The 17,728-nt window shown below is 42.8% G+C and overlaps 1 protein-coding gene across 6 annotated transcripts in view; it reads right to left on the reverse strand.

The window, feature by feature from the left end:
* Nucleotides 1-17,728, reverse strand: part of SOBP (sine oculis binding protein homolog) — a 115,724-nt gene that overhangs the window by 11,302 nt on the left and 86,694 nt on the right. For 4 of the 6 annotated variants that reach the window (XM_062572686.1, XM_062572684.1, XM_062572681.1 and 1 more), the window contains one exon: nt 2,365-4,553. In XM_062572686.1, the coding sequence (XP_062428670.1) occupies nt 2,601-4,553 (1,953 nt within the window). In that variant the 3' untranslated portion in view covers nt 2,365-2,600. Of the gene's footprint in view, nt 1-2,364; nt 4,554-17,728 lie in introns of those variants that run through there. The other 2 variants (XM_062572682.1, XM_062572683.1) reach the window with 2 other exon arrangements.

The raw sequence follows: 17,728 nt of genomic DNA on the forward strand, positions 1-17,728 counted from the left end.
ATGTAGACGTCTATGTCTGTGCCAGTCACCTCTAGTTTCCTTCACGACAGAGAGCCATAGGCATTGCTATGGCACAATTCATCTAATCTGTCTTAGTTGTCAACTTTAGGATGAGCTCAACTGCCTCCCTGAAGTGCTTGTTTTTTCTCTAGGTTGATTTTAAAGAGAGTTTAGATGATTGGCTCAGCTGTGTCTTCATTACAGATGTCTATATTGGATCAGATTAATCTTGCCTGGCAAACAGGCAATCTTGCCTTTCCTGCAAGACAACTGAGACACTGAGACAAAGAAAAAATATATAAAACTCTCAGTGAATAGGAAAATGGTTATTCCTGAGGAAAGCCAAAGTGGCAGTTCTTGACATTTAGAGAATATAAATGGTTGAGGACAATAACTGTGTGATAAAGCATCCTTTTTGTCTTTTTAATGCTGTTTGTTCAGTTTGTCCACTTTCTCTGTCAAATACTATCCATGCAGTGATGCCATGTATAACAGTGTTAACAGGAAAAAATAAACAAGAAAAGCCAGAGCTCTCTCTGAGCTTAAAGGCTCCAACTCTGGAAGATGCTGAACTTGCCCCGGGACCAGGACCTCAGAGCAGTGGCATTACTGCACCCTGGATGGTCTAGCCGAGCATATACACAGAAGCAAATACACTCCAAGAGGCAGCCTGTCTTCAAATACAGCATCAGCACACTTCAGGTCTCTTAACACAGGCTAGAAACAAAACATAGGTGTACAGAGAGCTTGAGGAAAGCAAGAAAGAATGTGGTAACCATAGTTGTCCTAAAAAATACATGCAGTCAAATAGCGGCATTCCCACTAGATCAAAGCACTTCCCCTAGGTGAAACGTAGGTACATTTACGAACAGACGATCTTTCAGGCTCCAAAGGATGCATGCAGGGAGCTGCAATAAAGCTCTTGATGCTGAAATAACCAACTGATAGAATAGGTGGATGTGTAGTCCAAGGCTCCGAGTACGGGGAGTCCCCACTAGTAGGGCCTAGGGGAGTATAAGGATTTTAAATACTCATTTAGCTTCTGAGTTATTGTACGTGTTGATTATTAGTCCAAAAAAGTTGCAGATGTCCTCTGTTCTTACAAATGTATCTTTTAAATGTGTCAGCACATGCCTAGAGCAAAGAATAATGGCTCTGTTCCACCAAAGAAAGTAAATAAATACTGTGTGCGATCAAAGGAAGCAACATTTCCTTCGCTGCAGCCAGAATAGAGAATGCAACAGTCACAAAACAAAGAGGCAACCCTGGCTATACTGCAGCATCTTTGATAGTGCAATTAGCCTGCACTGATGGAGCAGGGAGATACTGCACTATCCCAGATTCCACAGCGTGTGCTATGTCTGTGGTAGTGGATGCCAAGCTGTTCAAGGCAACATTCGTATTGCACTGCTGCAGTCACTATTTGAGCTACCAGGGACAGGGATTTACTGGAGGCTATGGAGTATTCCACAATTGTAATAAAATCTGGCATGTCACCAAGCCACATCCGGCAAATCATCAGTGTTTCACTGCTGAACAGATTCTTGTAACACCCACCATTTTCCCTTTTTCTGAAAGAAGCTCTCCATGCTTGTGAATTTAAACAAATGCAATTACATTTGTTTCTTGTTCACAGGTTTGAAGCAATAGACATATATTAAACAAGCAGTTTTGTAAAGGCTCTGTTTCATCAGAGGGATTCAATAGGCTGAGAATAAGGAATGAAGTGGGGTTCTGCCTCTAGAGCACTGTCTTTGGACAAGCCGCAGGTGTTGGTGGACCTGTCTGTATTGCTGCATTGCCCTGAAGCCCTTATCACAAAATATAACATATATACCAGCTGTGGAGCCAGGGGAAGTCTCAACTGCTTCTCTAAGGTGGGAGGGATCCTTGCATCAAGGCAGATACCTTGAATAAGAGAGGAAAGGCCCATGGTCCTACCGCAGTTGTCCATTGCCTATCAACTACCTCTTCAGCTGAGCCACAAAGCACCAATCCCAAACAGCAGACAGTCCCCGAGCACTGATACCTAGCGGGGAAAGCTCAGGGAGGGGGACTGAGTGCCCCAAGAACACCATCTGAAAGCCAGGATGCATTCAGGAGGCACACCGAAGCCAGGCAGTTGGGGATGACCATTTAGTGAGTCACCTGGACCTCAGCTAGCAGTGAGTAGCTGGGTCATCCTGTTTTACACTGTGCTGCAGGGCGAGTTCAGTCATATCATGAAAGCTTGAACTGCTGTGTAACTCGGCTGGAATAAGTAAGCAGATTAATAGCCCAGATGTAAACCATCTCTTAGGCAAAAAAACCCACTGATTTTGACATACACAACACAATAACTTCAGAGCCAGCACCATCACAAAATGTTCTGTGAGCGAAAGTGTAATGAGGCTGCTGATGGATGAAGTACTGACAAGTACAAATGCAATACAACACAAAGAACAATATTAAAACATAAATATCAATAGTTTTATGAAAGTGCTGATAAATCGGAATCTGTATCTCTCTGTTTCACAAAGGCCACATCCACATGCGGTTGGCCTCATACTTGAAAATACTCACTCTACTCACACAGAAGGCAGCAGTGATTACACAAACCTTTACTTATTCTGATTTCGAATTCGGAGGCACCTCCTTTTCAATGGTGGCTCCAGATCCTCTGGCCCTGTGCTGAGTATTGGCGTTGAGATAATGCACGGTGCTAGAGCAGTCTTTTCTGATGGTTTTGGCACAGGCTGGATCACGCAACCTGTCTTGGGTAGCATCCGCAAAGCATATGCATGGTCCTCATCTGCTGGATTGTTAAGGTTTGGGTCTTGTTTGTCTCCCCCTGCAAGGGGCTCTTCCCCAGTCTTCTTGCCAGCCTCTCCCTCAAGGTGGCAGTTTGATGCGCAGTTGTTCTCCTTAACAGACTCCAGCTCGCTCACCGCCAGCTCCTCTGGGGGCTGAGGCTTTTTTGGCTCTGGAGGCAGCTCTGGGTTCTTGGAACCCTCCATGCTCTTTGTGCCATTCACAATGACGTTGCAAACTGCTGCACTAGTTTCTAGTCCTGAAGTACTGGAGGCCAAGGAGACAGGACAGCAGTGCGCTGCATCACCGCACGGCAATGTTTTTGAGTCAACTGGGCTGCAATTGTCCCTGCAGTCGCTGCAGTTCCTTTTTTCTGAGCTACCAAAAGCCAAATTTACAACACTGTTAGGTTCATGTTCAACTTTCACTTGGGCATGTAAAGCCCTGTGGATAACATTGTGCAGCCTAGACCGGTGGCCTACTGTTAGGTCTATCACACCATCCTGAGGACCCTGTAGCACACTGGGGAACCCAAATTTACTGTTCACCGGACTACTAGGTCTGACAGTCAAGTCAACAACTTCATTTTTACTGTGCTCCTGAAGCACTTGAGCTTGATTTAAGGACTGGCCTGAGCAGCTCGGTGACGAGTCAGAGGATTTAGAAGATCCTTGCTTTGACTCTCGAGGGGATGAAGAGTTATTGGCTGGCTTTGCCCCAGGTGTCTCGCTGGAGGTGCTCGGAATGAAGTTCTCACCATTGCTGGAGAAGCCATTGGGAGGCTTGGAATCGTTGATGTGAGGAATGGGGATGGGAATTGGTATGGGGACGGGCAGCGGGACAATGACAGGATATGGCACTAACAGAGTTGGGGGTGGCACCAGCGGAGCGAGGGATGGCAATCCAAAGTTCATCATCTGTGGCATAGGCATAGGACCATTTGGCATCATGCTGACCGGGGGAAAGGGAAGGCTGGGCAAAGGAGCTCCGGGAGGAGGTGGTGGTAACAGACCTGGAGGATTCCCAGGCATGGTGGGTGTTGTGGGGGGATGGATATGAGGGGAGAGCATCGGCCTGTGCATGGGGCTGGAGGTGGGACCCATATTTCTGGGACCACCTGGTGGTGGACCAATTCCAGGAATCATTGGATTTGACAGAGGGCTGTTAGGATTTGAGGCATGGTGAGGTGGCCCACGAATAAATGGTGGACGGATTTGCTGCATAATTTGCTGTTCCATGAATATGGGCAGAGGAACTGGTCCACGGTTTGTCATTACCATGGGAGGACTGCGAGGTGGGACACCAATTGGAGGCACAATGCTAGCAGGTGGCTGGACAGAAACTGGTGGAATATTTGGATTCTCACTGATAGGAATAGGTTTGGGAACTGGTGTGGGGATTTTAGTGACAGAGCAGTTGGCAGTGTCAGATGGAGAGGCAGTGGTAGACGCTGATGGTCCAGGACCTTGAATTTGGCCAGCTGCAGACACTGGGGATGGGGCTTTTCTCCGAGCATCTGCTAGCGGTATATTCCAAGAATCTGGAGTCAGCAGCTGTACCCCAGTGCCTTCTGCTTTATTTTCGACTGGAGGATGTAATGTACTGCACAGTCCAGCTGGAAGATTGGCCTGTGTCTCTTTGTAGAAAATGTCCATTTTATACTGATTGAGACATTTTGCACTGCAGAACTGAAGCCTTCTTTCCCCGTCCCCAAAATCCAGATACTCTTTTGTGTGTCTTATGTGCTTACACCAGTCACATACCTACAACACAGTAATAAAATCAAATCAGGTAAGAAAAGCAATCTTTTCTTCGTAGCATTATTTTAAAAGTCATTTTTCAGTTGCTTGCTAAATAACCATGTTAGTTTTCTAACAGGAAAGAAAAATGGTCATGTTTGTGAAAACTACGCTTATTGGCTCCAAAATATCAGTGAACTGAATTTAAAGAATTCAGTTTAAAGGGCCGCTCCCTTTTTACGTCTCCTATGATCTTAATTCTGCCCAGCATGGTACATTATATAGCTTATATCCATACCACAGCAAATAATCCTCAGCTGGTGCAAACTGTTATAACACATACAGGTATGTATGCATACACATATGCTAAATCTGTATGAATATGACTGTGATTGCTCCCCAGTGGTAACCTACACACACCTGTACTATCTGAGATGCAATACTACACACTAACTATGATAACAGAAAAAGGACTCAGAAAGTTGCTGTGAAATGTGAAATGCAAACCATCACTGCTAAACAGAAGCACACTAACATTTTGTATTTTATTAATGGTACTACATAATAAGTTGAAAAGATATTTTAAAATAGTATGACAGAGCAAAAAGCATCATTCTTCCTTTCCCCTTCATTCCAAGGAGAAACTTTGAAATACTCAGGAGATTTATGTAAGGTTCAAATATTCCCAATTTGTGATGGTTCAGCAAGTTGGAATTACTTTCTGAGCTGTTTGCCCACTCTTGTATACTAGCCTCTTTGCGTAAAACGTCTTGGCAAGCAAGGTCCTATTTAGCAACTTTTGAAACACTATACCAATAAAGTTTGCATTGCAAGCTTTTCTATTTGTTTGTTTCTCCCCTTTCTATTTCATCCTTTTCTGTGTTCCTATCAGTGTGGTGAAGGCATAGCCAATTTTTTTAAAGTAAGGCTGCAGAACTAATTAAGCTGTGAAAGGTTTTCCCAGTTGTAAACCACTAGACACCAAAGTTCAAAAAATAGTCATTCTAGGCTTCAGAATCCATTACTTCAGAGAAATTATTGTGATTTCATTAACACATTAATTTTGCAACACCAACAGCTCTCACAGATGGTGAAGACATGATCTACAATTCAAATATGACTCTTGTTTGCACAAATGCCTTTCCTTCATATGGCATTTTAAACAAGAATTAATATGAGTAATCTTGCCATAGCTATAAACAGATAAACAGATGTCAGATTTTTCAGTGCCTTACTTTTTTGACAGAATTTTACACACACAAAAAAAAACATTTTTGTCATTTACATTAGATCTCAAAATATTCTGTTGACAGAGATTTTTGGTGCTTTCTATCAGCATGTTGAGCCTATGACCATACCAGAATACATCATGATATTGTTTGTTCTGCCTTTTCCAAATAGCCCATATTAGCTTGCTTTGAAATGATTATATCTTTTGTATGAAAAAAAAGAATATGATTTTGAAAAGACTGCATTAAAAGGATAATTAATTTTAATAACTATTGGCCATATAAACAATTCAAAACAACATATGTCGGGCATCTGATTACCCATCTCATTTAACTCTCAGCTTTCCTTTAATATAAACAGTTGTGACATTTTTGAGTTTTCAGTAATATATTTTTAATATATATATTCACACACATACATACACTCCTATATGTTATGGCTATTAGACTGTTTATTGTAATTCTGAACCCTTCTGGTTATCCCTTTTGGTTGCTACTTCATTCCCTTTCCTGTCTCCGTACCTCTTTCACATACTCACACACATACTGTGTTTCTCTACCATGAAGTTTTTATCCCAAGTGTTAAATCGAACTAAATAATTACTTGAGAAATAGCAACTATGAAGTCATCTCTGAAGTATGGAAATGTAGGAGCCAGATTTTAGCATGGACACGCGGATACAGCACCATGGAGACTATATCAGAGGGGCACCTGGCTCCGTGGACCCTGTGCTGCTCTGTGCAGTCTGCATTAGTGCAGGCTTCTTTCCACCACAGTGGCCCACACAAGTAAGAAAAGGCACAGTGCCAGTGCGGGGCACCCACATATTGCATGGCCTGTGGGGTTTTATGAGCATTGATCCTTTCCCTGTAGTAGGAATTTCCCCGCTTCCCGCAGGAAGGACCAGCAGCCTTCGCAAACGCCACGGGAGCCAGGCAACCCCTTGCTGCAGGTAGTGCAAACACATAGTCGCGGGCACTGAACAATCCCAGGTATTTGGCATATGTACAGCTTCTGCCACCCGTCTGGCAAGTCAACACAGCCCCGTCACAGGATGAGCTGATGGAAACACCATATCATTGACTTACTGAAATTCCCTGGCTTGCCATATTTTTCCAGGCAGACAAAAGAGGAACTTGTTTGTGAGTCTACTCTATAAAGTAATAACTCACTGTTTACCCCAGTAAAGCTGCTGATTTTACCTAAATGTCATACAGAGCTCACTACTGCAGAAGCAAAATGCTGTTTCTGTTGCGTGTATGGAATCGGGGTAACCTGCTCCTTCAGCCGCGCGCAGGCTATGGTCTTGCGAAGAGCTGTGCAAAGTGGCAGGGTGTCTCTGCAGGCACCCAAGAGCCCCCAGCCCGTGTCCTGGCCAGGACAGAGCTCACTGAGCCACTTGCTCATCAAATCAGCGTCCCTTTGCCGAGGAAGGACCCAGAGGAGACTAGTCCCAGCGAAGTCTGGCCCAAGAGATGGGGCAGGATCCCAGGCTGCAGTTGCTTCCCTGATTTAGCCCTGGGATGGTGCAGCTAAGACTCACCCTTCCTTCAGGGCAACAAAAACACACGGCTCTACTGCTTGCAAGCCTGCTGTGAAAGAAGCACCTGAGAAATAAGAGAAAGTAAAAACAGCCTCCTGATCTTTCTAAGAAGAGCCCCCTCAGTGACTTTAATTAGACTGAAAGCAAAATACAGCAAGAAACTCATGGCATCTACCCTAATCATTTAATTTTATTAGTTATCAGTTGAAAAATTCACTGAAATATTTTAGTGTTTTATTGCTGTATTGATTTCTTTATATCAAGTGGGCTCCTATGTCACTTGCAGCTAAACAAATATTTTCTCTTCCACAGTAAAATATTTAGAAATCCTGCTTAGAAATTCTCTACTGATTTCTCCTGTTTTCAATAATTCACAGAGGTATAAGAAATTCTGAAGTCTGTCTGCTTCACTCACATATTGATCACAGACTATTCTGTATATTTTATCACTACATAAAATTAATTAAAGACACAGAGTTAAAAGCAGTAATTCTGCTCCTCTGAACATCCTGGATGGACCATATATCTAATAATTATCTCATTGATTTTATGCAACATCCCAAAGTGTTAAAGTGAGCATCAGTGATAAATGCTTATCATTTATTACATTTATATATTCCATTATTTTTATATCCACCTATCTATCTATTTACATAAGCAGTAAGTCTATGCTGCTTATTTAAGATACAAATATAAAATGTGTATGTCATATGCAGGTAATAAGATGCCTTAGAATATCATAGTAAAATGCAGGAAAACAGTCTCTACAATGAAGGGGAAATTACTAGAGGAGAGAAAATGTCACTGAAGAATTAATGAATCAAGTCTGTCTTACAGGATTGATCATTTAAGATGAGGTCAATGAATTTATGATACAAATGGCTACATCACTGGGGTAATAAAATGGAGAAATATCATTCATTTTACTTCTAATTAATGACATGCTCAGAGTAATTACAGATTTCTTCTAAAAGCCTACAATGATTATTTCAGATGTGATAGGTGAAACATATATCTTTCAGTTCAATAAAATAATATTTTCTTATCTATAAAATACACAGCAAATGTCTTATTTTTTTAACTACTTGCATTCCATACAGAACATCATTTTTTACAGGCAGCTCAAAATCTCTCTATTCATCCATTCCTTTTTCTTCTTTCTCCTGCCTTGCCATTTCCCTGGACTGTACAATGGAGAGAGGAGCTCAGTTCTTGCAGAATGTTTGTTAATGTGGAGTACTGGCTCCTGTAATGCTTGCGCACAGGGGTAGTTCCCCCGGCTTCAGCGGGATTAGTCAAGACAGCTAATGCCACAGCATCAGTTCTTAGGGTCTGACCCAGCATCCACGGAAAACAACGACAAGACTCCCCTTTATCGCAATCGGCTTTGGATCTGATGCTTAATGCCGGATTCTGCTCACCCTGAAACCAGCGTGAGCTTTGCCACTGACCTCAATCAGCGCAGACACATGGCCAGGGGATTTCTGTAGGAACTGTGTCAGAAAATCCGGTAACAAAAGCTACCGAAAGGAATACACAGGGGAAAAAATGCTACAATGATTAGGTAGTTAACTTGTCAGACATTTGCTAGCAAACATACGTAACGCCACCATTTCGTACCTTTCTAACCAAAAACAAGGTGGCACCCTTAGCTCTGTGACCCGCGAGTGAAGGAGGACCATGAAAACTTCAGGGCTAATGGGTCAAATTTTGCAAGGTGCTAATAGATCCCCTAAGCACCTTCATCTGCCTTGGAAAATACTTGTCCTATCATTCCTAGGCAAACACACTTCAAATCACAAATGCCAGAACATAAAACCTGAATGACAGAAAGATCAGAAATAAGATAACTGCAGTCTCATTCAGCTGTAACACAACAACCTCCAAGAAGATTAAATTTACCTAACTGGGGCATGTCCAATTCTAAACAACAGAATGAACATTTCCTTTAGTACATTTAATGTATTTATATTTTAGTGGCGGGTTGCCAATGTGCTACTTATAAGCTCAATGTCTTGATATCATTCATCCGTTTTCCTGTGAAACATGCAGCAATCCACACCACTAGACTACTCAGAAGACACTGCATCAGCAGAAATATTACTCGCTCCTGATATGGGAAGACCAAGAAAGCCAGGACTGAGCGATCTTGTAACACTTGTATTTCTCTAGTACCAAGAGGAAGAAAAACTATTCCTGTTGGCATCTATATCTTTATTTTGATAGAAATGTCCAAAGTCATGTCCAAACTTTGCCATGAGGTTACCCGCACAGGCACAACAGACTTTCTGCTGAGTTTAAAAGTGCTGTGCTCGTGGCTTGATGCACAGGTAACCATACTTTAATCAGCTGTCAAATGCAGGCGCAAAGTTCATCCATTAGTGCAGTCCACCAACAACCTCTGAATGATAATCTAGTGTCAGATGCTATTTCATTAAGAAATATATTTGCTAATATCTCTGTCTACAGAGGCATTTACATCAGTCTGAGAGAAACCAGGCATGAGTAACAGGCAAACACCACCACTACAGTATAGGAGAGTCTCTATGTCTTACACACAGCACTTTGGACAAGTACCAGCTCCTTTGTAAAGCTGAGCAAAAGCAGAGAAAGGCATCACTAGGGCAAAGATAGTCCCTAAGATACCTCCCTAAAGATAATCCCTAAGATAGCCCCTGAAGATAGTCCCAAAGATAGTTTTCAGCTTCTACAAAACCAGATAGTCAACAGTAGAGCCCCTCTCCTTGGTTGGGACACCTTGCAAAAGTGAGGGCTGAATCAGATCCTGGGTATAAGGCTCCTATCTAGGATGCCAAAACATAGGGCCGAAGCTTATCAAAGCCTCACTTGCTGAAATGAAATCCGTGTATCGAACTTTGCTGAGTAGTTTCTACTCCCTTTTCCCAGTGCAGTATCCAAATGCTGTCTCTTCATATATGCTCAGGCATATATTCTGGCTTCATGGACATCAGTGCAATTTCCTGCACCCGCCTGGCCCAGTCCTGTCTGGCCTTTCCTCCAAGACCAGATCGAGCCCCAGACTCTTCCCTGCTGTTTCCAAACTTGCCACTCACCAGGATATACAAGGAGTGGAAGCAGAGGGCTTCCAAGTCAGTCCAAAAGCCAGAAGGCGAGGAGATGAAATCACCTCCCCCCTTACACACACTCCTTCCTTGCAGCCAAAAGTGAACTCAACATACCAACCATATGTTTTTAAGTAAGACCTCAAGTTTTTGAAGCCTGCCAAATGCTGGATGCAGCAGCAATTGAGAAATTAGGAAGTGGCTTGAAATGCACATACAGAGGTTTCTAGTAAACATTCAGATGAGTCACCAGCAGTACTCACCACCAGTACTCCACACCACCCAGTCATCCCCTTGTTTTTCTGTGTGGGAGTTACACAGCCAACTACAAAACCAGCTGCCACCACAACACAGGAGCCACTGAGCTCAAGCAAAAACGCTGGGGAAACACTGAGCACCCAGGCCCCCTTGGAAGGCTATGAGAAACATTCCCAGCAAGGTAACAGGGAAGAATTCATTGTATCAGAAGGAAAAAGAACTCAGCTCAATGTGTCTTGGAGCTGTGGGACTAGCATTTGTTACCTAACTATCTGTAAAGGGCAAAAGAGTGTAAAATCTCCCTCAGTTTGTTGTGAATGCTTGCTCCCTGCAGGCTTTTCTCCCGGGCGGGGAGCCTGGGCATTTATTCATGACTAAGGCTTCTGTTCAGAGCAAGTCACCTAAAAAGTTCAGCAAGGTAATGCTGATGTCTAAACAAATTCCTCTGTAGACCCTGCCACAAGGCCAAATCCCCCGCACAGCTTTATCTCTGCATCCTATTGCATGATCTTGCACTTTGAAACTTTGGGGCAAGAGCCATACCTTTAGCATAAATGCATTCAGTGCTTGCGAGTGCAAAGAAGCTGCAGTCCCCAATGGGGATCTGGGTTGACTTGACTCATGCCAGTAATAACAGCAACTCTGAAATCTGTCCTGATGCTGCACCTTCTGCCCTCCTTGCCTTGCTGGAGGACTCACTCACAAGAGCTGCTCGAGTGGATGCAAAGCCTCTGGCTGCATTGGGAGGAGGCTACTCAGCTGTTAGTAAACAAATATGCAGCAATTTGATTGACATAAAGATCATTCCAGAGCACTGGCATTCCCTTTTAGCATTTTCTGACTCAGGAAAAAAAAAAGATGAATATTAAGAAGCGCAAGCGAGGCACCCTTTCACGCTTGTGGGAAACTGAGCACATGAAGATAGCAGGGCTAAGGCTGTGCTCAGACATGCTGGGTCAGAGGGAGGAGGAGAAGGTGAACACATTCCATCCAGATACAACAGCAAAGGGCATGCTCCTTTGAGAGGTTTGCAATAAGCAGCACAGCAGAACTGTAATTCATAATTTACAGGCGTTTTTGTTTATTCTAATGCTGCTGTGCTTTTTCCAGTTAATTTGGTTGCTAAAGGTATTCAGGTGACAGCACCCAGGCAGAAGCAGCACAACTCGTCACTCACTATGGCGTCCCGCACTTCCCTACCTGGTCCTGCTCTCAGAGGCAGCCCCTGGACACACGGAGCTTTTAGCCTTCTCCCAAGAGTGGTTTGGCAGCCCTGGGCACGGCTCACACATGAGCAGTAGCTAAGTCCCAGCTGTGGACCTATGACACACTGCTGCCTAGAGGGCAGGAACACCAGCACAGGTGTCCCTGGCAAGGAGGAATACTATGGACAGCCTCTACTTCCAAGACAACTGTCTTGGAATCAAGCCCTGTCCCTCAGTTGTCCTTACTGGGAATTAATGTTCTTTCATTACTAAACCTCAGACAATGCTAGTAACATGCCTAAACCAAAGTGGTGGCTCCAAGCAGTCATCTAGGCTTAATCACCATCTTCAACATGCTCCTTGCAAGATGTTCAGCATGTTTATTGTGGCAGAATTTGCCTGCCCAAGATGGCTTGTGATAATTTTTTGTAATGATTGTTCCACTTAAATAGAATCATTATTATAAAAAAAAAAATCATTCCAGCTGAAACCTGCTACAAAGGAACCCCGAGGCAGGCTCTAACACACTCTCAACGTGGTTGTAATATAGCTCGTAGCAATGCTAGGTGTGAATGCAAACAGATTTTTATAATGTTTGTAGCTCTGTGCAAAAACAGTTTACAAAACAAAATACTGCAGTTGCCTGCAACTTAAAACTGTCCTGTGACAAATTTAGTCTTTCTTTCAATCTATCAGTTTAAAAGAGAGCAAAGCTTGCTTGCTTACTTTTCCTTTTGATGATAACCTTCCAAAACTTCTTTCCCTCCTGAAAATCTTTACCACAATTTTCTGAGGTGAGAATACTGATTTTATGTCATTTAAATGCAAGACCCACTCTATCTCAATTTTTCATTCTAATTATGCAAAAGTCTAAGCTACATGAAGCATAAGGAGAAAATAGAGCTATTTGGTAATTAATGGCTAATGATAAATTGATTTCATTTCTGAATCATTGCAGTTGTCATCTGTGGTATTTAAGACATAGTCTTTTCAAAGCCCTTGTGTTCCTTTGTTTTGGGGGGCTTTTTAATGTTCCCTGTGAAAAGCAATGAATGTAAGCTTATGCTAATGCCCAGTGCAATTCTAGTTTGCTTCTTATTTCATCAGAATGGCTACATATTTGATTTTGTATATAAACAGCTGAGCTCCGTGCTTTCAACTTCAGTCTAAGGCTTTGAAACCGTAGTAAGAACTTTGCATCTGAAACCTCTGGTGAAGCCCACAATATGGTGGGCGAAACTTCAGGGAAAATGAGTGCAGTGTGAAGTGGAATTTGCCAAGAGGGAAGTTCTTCTCCCCAGAAACCTTTCTGTCTAAAATAAAACGAAATGGAACAATAATAGCATTTAAACCTTAAAATCCTTGATGTTGGGTCTTTACACTTAAACTATATAAAAGATGATTGCAGGGCACATCCTTACTGCTGTTTCAGTACTGACTAAGGCTATCATTCCAGCAGTGACATAAATCCTAAATAAAATTAATATGCTGCGGAAGATGAAATGATGGCTAGAGCGGGAGAGGCGAGGGATTGAAATGCCATCAGCAGGACAGACAATTTGGCAGACCAAGTAACCAAGATGCTGGAAAGCATCTCCAGCACAGAAGGCCCTCAAAGATGAGTGATGCTCTGAGGCAAGCTTTGCAAAGCAGATACAATGCACATCAACCCCTTTGCATCCTCCTCCACTCACCACCTTTCCACTAAAACAAAAGTTGTTGGGGGTTGTTTGTATTTCATGCGGAAAGATTTTTAGCTTGCATTCTTGTTCTTTGCTAGAAGAGAAACAAAGAAGACAATGCCAGTCAAAAACCAAGACTTGCATGGTACAGCATTCCACACGTATACATGTGGTGCAGAGTTTGTGCTAATAGCTCTGTTATAACCCACAGGAGCTCTTTGGGTTCACATCAGCAGCGCCTATGACCTGTGCCACGTGTGAACATAACAGCAGCTGTACTGGCCAGACCCAGTTTCCATCTATGCCAGGATCCTGGACCCTTCCTGACCAATAAGCAGATGCCTAAGGAGGGGTAGGAACACAGCAAACATATGTTCCCATTTACTGCACTATAGGCATACAAAACTGAAACCTATAAATACACGAGAAAAAGAAATTCCTCCTGTATCTTCACAGGGCTACTAGCAGGCACTAGTATTTAATATTTACTGCTTAGATAAACAAATTACATATGAACTGCTCATGGAGAGATGCTAAAAAGGGAATTTGTTCTGACAGCCACACCTACGATGCTGATGCCTGTCTGCAAGGAATCAGATCAAGACTAGCATTTTCCAAAGTGCCTGAAGAACTTCAAAGCCTGAAACCCCTTTCCAGGAGTAACATAGGCCCTTAAAAGCCTGTGTCTCACTGCAAGTTGGCTGGTCTTTGAGCAAAACTACATCATGCAAGAGACTATGGGGCAGAGCTAACCCAAGTTCACACCATCACATCTACCACAGATCTGAAAGGAGTATAAAAGCATTTGCATAGTGTTGCACCCACCCCAAAAAGGCCAAGAGGCAGTTCCTTTTCCAGACTTAATGTGGTCTTATAGGAGACTGTTCAAGTGTGTCTTGCACCTGTTTCTTAGTGAGCCCAGGTCACGGGTGAGTTTGATGGAGTCTGTGGACGTCTGCACTATGCTCCTCATTACCCTGAGCTTGAGGGTAACCATGGAAGAAGCCAGCTCAGCACACCAGCAGCAGAGACACATTTGCTAGTCAAGCAAGCTGATTCATTCTATGAGCACATTGGTCAGCTTAAGTTCTGATACTTGATCACTAAGCCACAACTTTCCATGATGTGTGCTTTTAAACTTCCTCTTGTCATGAATATTCTAGGGAAAAATTGCACCGCTAGAAACAACTAGATCGAATAGGTGGAGCTGGAAGTCTTGGCGAACTCCTGTATGCACCTTTCAACATGTGATTTTCCTTTATGATCCTTTCCTTTATGAGCCATAATGAGAGCTTTGCTTCTTCCTAAAGATGACAAGAATGTATCTCCTCAAACTGCTGGCTCAAAAGCTTTACGAAGTTATCAGCAGTGAGAAGCACTGTAAACACCTTGTGAGCAGGACAAGAATTGTCAGCTTTAAAAATTCAGGAAACCAAAAGAAAGAAAACAAAGCTAACAGCTGGAAAAACATTTCTGGGCCTTAGAAGTACTTCTTCACAGTGTCCAATGTCTGCCATTAGCTTGGGGCAGCAGGGCAAGGTTGCACTAGGGAACTCCCCCCACCCTCCTTTTCTTCTCCTTAAAGAGTGGGAATACAACTCTTTCCTCGTGAGGAAGGTTACCTACACATTGCTGGAAAACTTTCTGCACAGTTTACATCTGCAAATGCTCCACTGCAAGAGGCCACCAAGCAGCTTCTCTGTCACTGGGGTGCGCAGACTGTGGGGACCCATGAGCGTCCCACGCAAGAGCAGCTGCCAGGGCCCACGTGAGGGAGAGACAACTGGGCCGGCAGAGCAGGCGCTCCGGGAGCTCCAGGCCCTTACACGCGGGCTGCAAAGGCTCCCCAGCTGCTATTTGCAACGGCAGGACTGAGTATCAACTGCAGACGGTTTCTTCTGCAGACCAGCTGTCAACCAGTGGGTCGAGGAAATAATCTGTATGTGTTATGCTTTCCAGTATTCCCCACATCGAGCCCCAGTAATCAGAAAAAGAAATAGAAATTGAGAGCAATTAACATTGTAAATGGTTATATCAAGTTCTTTGGGGAACTAGGAATGCTGTTAAATATGGGAAAACTTAGAGGCAAAAGAGCAAAGGGACACTTTACAACCCTCAAATAGTATCTTATTTACTAAGTGATCAAAATCTCCCTAATTGAGAAATCTTCAACTTTAACAATCTTACACTACTAAATCTGTGGATAACTTCAGAAGTCAGAAAAAGACTTGTATTCTATAATTAACTCATTTCTTTATTCAGCACCTGAATAAACATGTGCACCCTCCTTTTCTGAACAAAACTTCATTCTGGTCATATAGCAATAACATTCCAAGATGGAAAATAACCCATGTGGCTCATCAGTCTAGAATTTATGTCTATTAATATCTTATATGTATTTTTTCCCAATATATTTTCTTTTTAATATTCAAGAGAATATAAAAATAACAATAAAATCCCCTCCATTATGTTTCCAGTGACTCATAAGATGGTTGACAGGACTATAAATGTAATAATGAGGTGGTTTGAGGGGCAGGTTAATGTTTTTTGCTCACACATGATGCTTTTAGCCTAAGGCATTGCTTCAGGCCAATACCACTTCACCTGGGCCAAAATCACCACTGAACACCCATTAAATCACTCAGACTTATACATAATATTACTGAGTCCAGAGAATATTATCGTAATCTAGATTTGAAATATTACTAGTCTACAGAATAGTAAATAGGAATGCAATCTGAAACCTTGAGAAACATTTATTTACCAATAAAGAAGAGCTCTAAGACCAGTTCCTCCTCTCACCCCTCTCAGTGGCGTAGCTAGCACTTTTTTGTGTTGTTTCTTCTGATCTATGCTTGTACAAACAGGAAGCTTGTGGAATAAAAGTCTCTGGGTGCTTTGGACTATATCTATATTTTTTCCACCTATCTATCTATCTAGGTCAGGGATCTTTAGATTTTATTATTACTTGTTAATTTTTATGATGCAATAATATTTACAGGTCAGGACTTGTTATGCTCTGCACTATAAAATACGTATCGCCATAGTATGGGCTGCAATGGGACTGGCTAGGTCTCATAGTCTACCTGGTGGAGACTACCCTCACATGCACATTTCCCCGCCTTTCCCAAACATATAACATCCTTGAGGGACTGCATCAGTTGCTTAATTGGAAAAATGGTTTTGGGAAAGATCAACTTCACTATTACTAAAAATGAGTAAGAAAAATCAAAACTTTCCAAGAAGAGCTTTGTTGGTTTAGTCTGTAGAGCTTTGAAAGGAGTCAGAAATGTTCCAGATTTGACCGTTCTGATTCACAGTTTGAGAATTACTGATCTTTGTACTGATAATGGTACGCACCACTCTGCATCCCAGAAAACATTCAGTTTAAAAGTTCTCCTTCTGGAAGCCGCATTTGATTAGAATAACCAGGGCCAGATCCCATGCTCTGTTTGGATCAAAGAAAAGTTTGTCACATCAGTCATTTAAAGACCAGGACCGAGATGCATCGCATCTCTTGAGGATTGGGCATGGTGAGTGGAATACATTTTCCCATTTCCTTCAGAGCTGGGGGCTGGAGAAGATGAAGCCAAGCAAAGAAATTACTCTGTCTCGCACAGGGGCAGCACTCTGCATCTGTCTAGTTTCTCTTGCTCTGAGGCAGTGATCCTGGGAGTCTGTTCTTAGAGCCCCCAGCTACTCTTGCCCCTTCTATTAGCAGAAAATCACCAGCTGAGAGAGGCTTCTTCTGACTCACTGCTAGACTCACATCTGGGCACTTCTGGAATGCATTGTTTATTCCATAGGTAAGATTGAAAGGAAGAGAAAGGGACTGCACCAGTCAGCACATCCTGCAAATGGAATAGAAAAAAAGGAAGGGAAAGGAGAAGGGGAAGGAAAATGGGAAGGGGAAAGGGAAGGGGAAAGGGAAGGGGAAGTGAAAGGGGAAGGGAAGGGGAAGTCAGAGGGAAAAGAGAAGGGGAAGGGGAGCAGAAAGAAGAGGGGCTTTACTTTGTTGCTAGTGGGTAGGTTTTGCCATGAATATTATGGTTGCTAGCTATCTTAAACCACCATTTTTCAGGATTTTAGCCTTAAAAATAATAAAGGAGAAGTTATGAAGGTCTGAAACTGTAGCCTAGAGCCAAACATGGTGGATGACTGTGTGTGAGTACTTCCTTCTCTGTTCCTGGTCATGCCC

This window comes from Rhea pennata, chromosome 3 (assembly GCF_028389875.1).
Source record: "Rhea pennata isolate bPtePen1 chromosome 3, bPtePen1.pri, whole genome shotgun sequence".
NCBI lineage: Eukaryota > Metazoa > Chordata > Aves > Rheiformes > Rheidae > Rhea > Rhea pennata.